Genomic DNA, 8,462 nt, shown 5'->3' on the forward strand with positions numbered 1-8,462 from the left:
TTAGAAACGAACACACAGCATCTGCAGCAGCCATAACTTAGAAAAGAATAAAGAGCTTTCTAACGAACACACCCAGTCCCTCACGCACACTTAGGAATGTCAAGTGAGTGAGTTTTTAAAATCTCCTCTTCCACTCTGCTTACTAACTATCAGGAATCTGCTCTGGGCTGGTGACACCGCCAACAGGGTGCTCCAGGATGTCACCCAGCTTCTGGGCTGGCAGCTCGAGAACCAGAGAAGGTTCTCCATACAGCTCCATACAGCTGGATCCTAGCAAATGACCTATCGAATAACCTCATGCCTTTCCATCCACAGTGGACATCCGCAGTCTCTTGCTTCTACTTACTGATATGGTTCTGGTCCCATCCACACCTAGAATGTTCTGTCTGAACTTAACATGATCCTACCTACCTAAGTCTAGAGAGAGAGAGAGAGAGAGAGAGAGAGAGAGAGAGAGAGAGAGAGAGATTTCTTAAGGTATCATTCTGAACCCAAAACAAGTGTCTGCCAAAGAGGCAGAGCAAAGCCTTGGCAATTTTCCTAATTTAAAAACTGTATTTGCTAGGGGTGGGGGTGGCTCACACCTTTAATCCCAACCCTTGGGAGACAGGCAGGCAGATTTCTGTGAGTCCGAGGCCAGCCTGGTCTATAGAGTGAGTTCCAGGACACCCAGAACTGTTACACAGAGAAACTCTGTCTCAAAACAAAAACAAAAACAAAAACAGAAAACCAACCAAACAGAAAAACCCTGTATTTGCAAAAAGAAATTAAGAAATTATATTTCCCACTTCAGTGACATTATAAAGTCAGATAGAAAAACCCACTTTTCTAAAGCCAAGTAGCATTTGTCAGAGTACCACTTAGGAGCTTGTGTGCCCCAGTGTGTCCCCAACTGAGCTGTTCCCTAGTCAGCTGGGACCATAAAGCCAGCAATCTCTCTGCCCAGGAGGATGAGTTAAAGGTCCAACAGACTGGGCATTGCTGTCTGCAGGGGACACGGACTAGGCAGTGTGGCTCTAGACAACGCCACAGTCTTCAAATGAGAGCCATTATCTTTGCACCTCTTTTCCATGATAACCGGTCTCTGCTGTGGCCCCAGGGGAGCCAGAATGTTCTCAGTTCTGCTTTCTAGAAGCCATCCTCACAGACCCAGAGACATCACAGAAGGCAGAGGCTCTGTAACCCACTTGACATGGTTTGGATGTATTTGGAAGAAATATGTACAACTTGTTCTTTCCAAGGCTGGAAGAAAAGCACTGTGAGGCCTGGCAGGGGTTCTAAGAAGCAAGAGCCAGGCCTGGGGTAGGGGCAGGGAAGCAGGGGCAGCTTGGTGCTCAGCACCCACTGGCCAGCATTGTCCCTGCTGAGGTGGCTGGCTCAGCTGGGAAACACCTTTGATTCATACTCAACTCCACCATAGTCACTTCTGCGTATACAGTGGCACAAAAGAAATGTTCCCCTATCACCACAGAGGCAAGGCTGTGGTGTTTGAATTGTCACTCCCTACTGAATTCATCTTAGCTTATCTGGGTGGTAAGCAATATTCCTTGCTTTGGGGGGGTTAAACCCAGTCCTTCCCAGTTATGACGCTATCAGAGTCCTAAGAATCAGTCCATCAAGACTTGTAGTCATGATGGTGCAAGTCACATCCGAATCTGTCTCCTTCTATCGCAGCTGCTCTTCGGGCAGGCTGCCTCTAGTGGAGTCCCTTTCCAAGCAGTTCCAACATGCATTTTTCCCAAAGCATTCTTTTAAAATGCCGTTCCTCTCAAAAAGAGGCCCCTGCTGCATTTTGCCTTGTGAAAAAAATGGGAAAGTATTTCAAAACCCTCAAAATACCTATGAGCAGAATTATACAAGCCTAGGGAGATGTTAACCAGATGCCAAGCACGCTCGGGATGCACCAGAGCCTGTGCCTGGAACCAACCGTTGAGGACCAGACGGCTGCAGTGGCCCAGACTGGGCTAGCTGTTTACCCAATCCAACAAAGGCAGCACAGGCAGAGAGCTCATGTTTTAAAGACATCTCCTTTTGTGGCTTTTGTTTTTCTCCCCTAATACCATGAAAAAGATCTTGCTAATGCTTAAGAGTTTGGATTAGCAGGAAAAAACAAATGGGAGGTGGAAACAAAGAACGGTCCAGAGCACGGGTCTCCACAGATTGTGCACACCTGGGCACCACAGGCTACCAGAGCTAGCTAGCTTTTTGCTTCTTTTTTTTTTTTTTTGCCAGCAATGAAGATATGAATGGCTGAAATTTCTTAAAACTCACTTTTTCTACTCCAGAGACTTTCCCACTTTCTTCATCAGAAAATGGAGGGCAAGCTCCCCCCAGCCTGTCCCGATGTCATCGTCCGTTTGTTCTGTCTATCTTTATTTTCATCAAATTGAGACTTTGGGGAAATTGCATCAACCAACCAGAACATATATATGCATGCTCCTTTAAAAAAAAAAAAACCTATCTGAAAATATTTTAATTTTAAAGAAAGCCAAGTTTCTCTATTATTTGAAGATGCAGTGAGTTTCTTTTCCCCCTGGTTAGGTTTAGAGGTATCTCCAGGTAAGACTCCTCTGGGGCTGGGATGATGTGCAAGAGCAATGTTACCCAGCTTGTCCAGGGTGGTCTAGGGACCGGGGCAGTGTGTGAACAGCTGGCCCAACCCCAAGTAGCTAGCTTGAGTCAGCATTCATCTGAGAGACCGTCACTACCCAGGAACTCTGTAGCCTCGAGCTCCACACTGGACAGAAATCTCCTCAGCTTCTTGTGGCAGTTGTAATCCAGAGTGGTGGTGTAGATGGTCTTGGGGTACTTGGGGTAGATGATGGTGGTGCTGAGGAAGCGCGCGGCCTTGTGGCGGGGCTGGAAGTGCACCTCAGCCTTATAGTTTCGCCAAGTGCAATTGGGGATACAGGTGACTGTCTGGCTGCAGGAAGCCACCGCCAGGCCCAGGGGCATCTGCACATCATCAATGAAGTGACGCTCAGAGTCATACTTGACTGAGGAAGTATACCTGTGGGGAGATACAAGCCAGCATGAAGCTGCCCTCTGAGTGGGGAGCATGGGGTCCCAAGGGTGACCTCTCATCTCTCCAGGGGCACAAACATTGAACTAGGCTGCATCAGGGAGAAGCAGCGAGAGTCTATGGGAGTGCTTTATGAGAGGCAAGTTATTCCAGTCACTTTGTCACAGGACCTACCTAAATGCATCTTCCCAAACCTCCTGGAACAAGAGAGCAAGATGCAGAGATGAACGGTCACAATGTCCCTGAATGATGGACTGGGGTGGATGAGTGGGTGGATGGATGGACTGATGCATTTACAGGGCTGAGGATAGAAACCATGACCTGGAAGATAAACAAGAATTCTATCCCCCAGCTAAACTCCCAGATCTGAGCTGGGACCTAAATGCAGCACACAGGCTTCCAAAGTTTACCACTTCCCACAGCAGGCCACAGCCCTGAATTCTGTTCCCATTTACATAAGCTGGAAGCCCTCAGTCCAATGGCTTAACTTGTCTATACCTCAGAATCCTCTCTGAATACAAAGGGGCACAGTGTTTACATGCAGCCAAGTGCTGTCGGGGTAATTAAGTTACACACAGCACAAAGACATTTTGGTCAATGACTGGCAACACATATGACAGTTACATGCATAAGTGCATGTTAATATGTTTGTGTGCACTGGCTATCCTTTTCTTTTCTTTTCTTTTTTTTAACAACTTGATACAAGCTGGAGACATCTGAGAAGAAAGAACCTCAATTGAGAAAATGACTCTGTAAGTTTAGCCTGTAGGCAAGCCCCCCGCAGCATATTCTTGATTGGTGATTGATATGGAAGAGTGCAGCACATTGTGGGCAATGCCATCCCTGTGCAGGTGGTCCTAGGGCATGTACGAAAGCAAACGGAGCAAGCTTGGAGGAGTAAGCCAGTAAGCAGCACTCTGCCATAGTTCTTGCCTCAAGGTTCTTGCCTTGACTTCCTTTCATGTATGAACAGAGACATAAGACATCGTGCAGTGACCTTACCTAAGGACCTAAGACATCGTGCAGTGACCTTACCTAAGGACCTAAGACATCGTGCAGTGACCTTACCTTAGGACCTAAGACATCATGCAGTGACCTTACCTAAGGACCTAAGACATCGTGCAGTGACCTTACCTAAGGACCTGTTCTTTGAATGCATCTGTCACTGAGCAGAGCTGTTCATGGAACAAGGTGGAGTCCAACATTGAACATGGGAGTTAGATGCTCCCCCACCCCCTCCATGACCAGCCAGCTCTTGCATGAGAAGGGGAAGAATCTCAGAACTGCTGAGGGCTGGCTCTAGAAGCTTGGCTACAGTCAAGCTTCTAGATGGCCTCAATGCTTGTCCTCCCCCAACTATGGTTTGGAAACCTCCCAACTTTGGGGGACCCAGGGACCTGATCCTATCAATGAAAGCCAAGTGCATCCCTGATGGCCACAAACTAACTTGCTATTTATATCCCTCAGTTGCTTTATTACTATTATTATTTTGGGACAAGGTCTTGCGAGTAGGCCAGCCTAGCCTACAATTCCCCCAGCTCTGCCTCAGCCTCCTGAGCGCTGGCTGGGACTGCATGTAGGTCTACACAACCTTCATGGCTAGGGTTAATGTGTTCTGGGAGCACCACAATGACAACTTGGCTACATTAATATTGCAGCTTCACAGCTATTAGTGTCTCCACAAGCATCACGTGGGTGAGAAGCAGCATTCTGTCTATTCTCCCTGGAGTCACAAGATACTGATGGGAACTAATGTCACAAAGTCATGTCCCAGTTTTGTCAGAAACACAAAGCTCCAGGGGAATAAAAGGTGAACCTGCTCACCTCTAAATGGATGAACCTCCCTCTGTTCCATATCAAAGGCCCCTTTGTGTTCGGGCAACTGAAACTCCAGTGACAAAACCCCCAGTCACCAAAAGTAAAATTCCTTTCCTGAAAAAGACAGCCCTTTGCTGGAACCTCTCCACAACTCTTTGCCTCCGATCATCCTTGGTGAGATCATTCCCAGAGGACTTGTCCAGTGACATAACATGAAACAGGGTCACAGCACCTTGAAGGTGGGATAGAGGGAACAAGTGGCTTCAGGAAAGAAGCAATATTCAACCAAGTCTTTAGCACCTGAAGGCATGGTATATGAATTGTGTAAAGCATATGGCAGAACTTCATCACCAAATCTCACTTTTATTTTAAAAAGAGTGTTTAGTAGGCGTAGTGTCGCACACCTGTAATCCTCACACTCAGGAGGCCAAGACAGAAATATCATCCTAAGGTTGGATGATAACCTGGGCTATACAGTGAATACCAAGCCAGCTAATGCAACATAGCAAGGCCCCATCTGAAAACTTAAACTAACTAGCTACATAAATAAATAGAGCATCTATATGTCTAATTAGTTTCATGCAAGAAAATAAGTCAAACTATTAATAGTCTTTGGTACATTTTCATAATTAACTTTTTAAAACAATAAGCAATCATACCTGGAATTTTAAAAACATTTTAAGAAATAATATCAGGGCCAGTACACTCACTTTATTTCCTTGGGTGGTAGCGGGTCAAACTCGACTCCTTCGCCAAAGGACAGGGGACACAGACGTGGTGAACAGACAGCAGCCAGAGACTGGGTCAGAGATGCTGGGTTCTTCGGGGAGAGAGAGAGAGAGAATGGTTAGACCTATGACTGACCAGGCAAAGTATACACTCCATAGAAGGCTGAGCCTTGGAGCCTCCAATGAGGGGCCCCATAGTGATTACAGTCTGGCCCTACAAAGGACAGCCTGGCCCATGGCATGGGAAGTACACTAGACAGGGCAGGAAGGTGTGGGGTGTCCAATCCCCTATCAATCCTGCCCCCTTCCTTTTTCAGTGATGGACACTGCACCTATGAACATATTAGGCAAGGCCCATCCTAAGTGAGCTGTGTGAGTTGTGTCACCTCCTATGTCTCTATCTGCACACGGGGAAGGTCTGTGAAAGGCAGAAGAGGAAGCTGCCATGATGAACTCCACCTCAGGACTGAGGCCAGAGCCAGAGGCCGCTGTACACAGGAGCCCTGAGGTAAGAAAGCCCCACAACTCACGCTTAACTCTTCAGAACCCTCAATTATGCAGAGCCCCCACCACTGTCATTGTCTCAGCAAAAGTCAGAGAAAGAAGGCCACAACTACTGCCTCGGAAGAAATGCTCCCAGGATTTTTTTTTTTTTTCTTTTTAAGGTAAAGATTAACTCCTACTTCCCCACCTCCTTTGCCGCCATCCAAGACAGAGGGTTCCTGCAACTCTGTGACAGTGGAACACAGAGATGTTTTTGCTCTATGTTGGCTTCCACTAGCCAGAAAGCCCAGTGTGCAGAGTGCAGCCTTTGACTCAGCAGGGAAGCTCAGGTGACAGCCTCAGGTCACCCAGTTTGCTAGAATCCGTCCCTCTGTGCTCATGTGCAGAAATAAACACAGGGAAGAGGGGCCTCCACAGCACTTTGTGCTCTCTGGTTTTCTGAGATCTGTCATTTTCTTTGCTTAATTTAAGAGCAAGAGCTACATCTGTGCCAGGGCGTGGAAGTGGCAGCCCCACCCCAAGGACAAAGAAGGCAAAGTTTCTAGAAGGTTGGCTCTGAGATCTTTACTGTGTTACCAGGACAAGATGCAAAAGCCCAGAGGGACAGCCAAGAGTCTTGGGGGTACTGCTCCGGGGCTAGGATGGAGCTTAGGGACTCTGGGTTGGGGGAGCGGGTATGGTTATAAGATGTGGGTACAGATCTAGAAACAGTAGGTCCTGCTCTGCTCTCTGACTGCCAGGACAGCACATCCCAGGAAGCTGCAGCATTATGCGGCCACCACAGCTGGTTCTCCCACACCTCCAAACAACTTTTATCCAGGGGTCCATTTGGCTTCCCTTTCCCTGTCTCTCATTCCTGCCCATCGAACAGACACTCCCTGGGTATCTAGGCGTGGGAGGGAGATAAGGTGGGTTAGCATCGGTAAGGAGACACAAATCTACAAGGAGACACTGAAGGATGGACACCAAGCCACGGGTTCTGGAACACGTCTGAGAAAGCTCCCAGAGGAGGTGACATGGTTGAGCATGGAAAGGCCATCAGGGCTTGGATGGGAAAGGTGAGGGTCAAGGTTCATGGCAGGTGGAAGAAGTGACATCAGAAGCACTGTGAGTGTCTGGTCTGTGGTCAGAGGAGGTAAGATGAGGCAAAAGGCCAGACGGCCAAGCAGAAGCAAGCTTCACATTGGAATGGAGTATGAGGTGCTAAGTCAGAATCAATAGGTCAAGAGGACCCACACCACCAAAGTCACTGTGGTCCTCCAGCCTAACAGCCACCCCACAGGAGGCCCATTCAACAGCCATCCCTAAGTCCTACTTTGAGCTTCCACTGTAGGCAGGATGTGGCCACCCCTGCGCTGGCTCGGCCTGCAAACCACCACCTGAACAGATCTCAGGGCAAAACAGACGAGATTTTCTTGCAAAAAGTTTAAAGTAAAAGAAGTAAAAGGATTAATACTTTCAAAGCTTGGCCACCTGGAGGACTGATCTCATTAAGAGCTGAACTCTGGCTGAGTTAGGTATTCAGGATCTGGGTCCACCAACACACTGAAGGCTCAAGGCATGACTCTCCAAGTCTCCCAAAGGTTGACCCGCCTTGTGCCGGGAGCCCAGAACACACCCCTCTCCCAGGTCCCGGCAGAGGGAGGCCGCCTAGGGAGCAAACCCTCGGGGCGTGGGCCCCCGGGTGGGGAGGGCCGGGTTCCCTGTCCGTGTCCCGGGAGCCCCACCCAGCCGCCCCGACAGGAATGTGGTCGAGCCGCAGCTTGGCAGCCCCGGGGGCCACCACCTCGAAGGGAGGAGACTGCGGCTCGCCTCTCCCGGGGCTCCCGCGCCTCCCAGGCGATGACAATTTTCCAGCCACTGGCTCCAGCTGGCCAGGCTCTCTCGCTGCGCTCCCGCCCCGGCTCCCGGCGATGGCCACGCCGTCTCGACAGGCGGGTGGCTGCACCGACAGCGAGCGCTGGGGAGTCCCCGGGGCTGGCTCCGGATGGACCTGGACGGGGAGAAGTCCGCACACGAGGCAACTCACCGGGATTGCTGGGGTCGCCGCCGCGTCGGGCTCCAGCGCCCCTGGGACCGGAGCGCGCTCCCCACCGCCACCCGCCGCCGCGGCGAGCCCCCAGTGGCTGGGGCTAGGGCTTGGGGGCAGCCCCGAGTCTGGGCTGTCGAGGACGCCGTCGCCCTTCTTCTTCGTGTCCACGAGCTCGGGGACATCCTGCAGGCTCAGCCGGCCCACCATGGCTGCGCGTGTGGCGGGGCCGGGGCACAGCCAGCACGGTGTAGGAGTGCGAGAGAGGGCCGCACACGCGGGCCAGGGCCGCTGCCCTCCGGGCCGCCCTCCTTGCCCAGCCGCCGGCGCGTTGTCCGGGTGTCGCCGGCGGCCGCGCTCG

At 50.4% G+C, this 8,462-nt stretch overlaps 1 protein-coding gene across 1 annotated transcript; it reads right to left on the reverse strand.

Annotated features, from left to right (window-relative positions):
• Positions 1–751: 751 nt before the first annotated feature.
• On the reverse strand, positions 752–8,462 carry Rflnb (refilin B). Its single transcript, XM_027426715.2, has 3 exons — positions 8,102–8,462; positions 5,551–5,660; positions 752–3,010 (listed from the first exon to the last, which is right to left on the reverse strand). Exons 1-3 carry the CDS (start codon positions 8,309–8,311, stop codon positions 2,680–2,682), a joined length of 651 nt encoding a protein of 216 aa, XP_027282516.1. The 5' UTR covers positions 8,312–8,462; the 3' UTR covers positions 752–2,679.

The sequence above is a fragment of the Cricetulus griseus genome, chromosome 7 (genome assembly GCF_003668045.3).
Source record: "Cricetulus griseus strain 17A/GY chromosome 7, alternate assembly CriGri-PICRH-1.0, whole genome shotgun sequence".
Lineage (NCBI taxonomy): Eukaryota > Metazoa > Chordata > Mammalia > Rodentia > Cricetidae > Cricetulus > Cricetulus griseus.

Coding starts and splice junctions, on each gene's coding strand:
- Rflnb (XM_027426715.2), bottom strand. CDS start 8,311: ATGGTGGGCCGGCTGAGCCTGCAGGATGTCCCCGAGCTCGTGGACACG. Junction 5,661..8,101: donor CGGCGACCCCAGCAATCCCG/GTGAGTTGCCTC, acceptor CTCTCCCCGAAG/AACCCAGCATCTCTGACCCA. Junction 3,011..5,550: donor CTACCACCCAAGGAAATAAA/GTGAGTGTACTG, acceptor ATCTCCCCACAG/GTATACTTCCTCAGTCAAGT.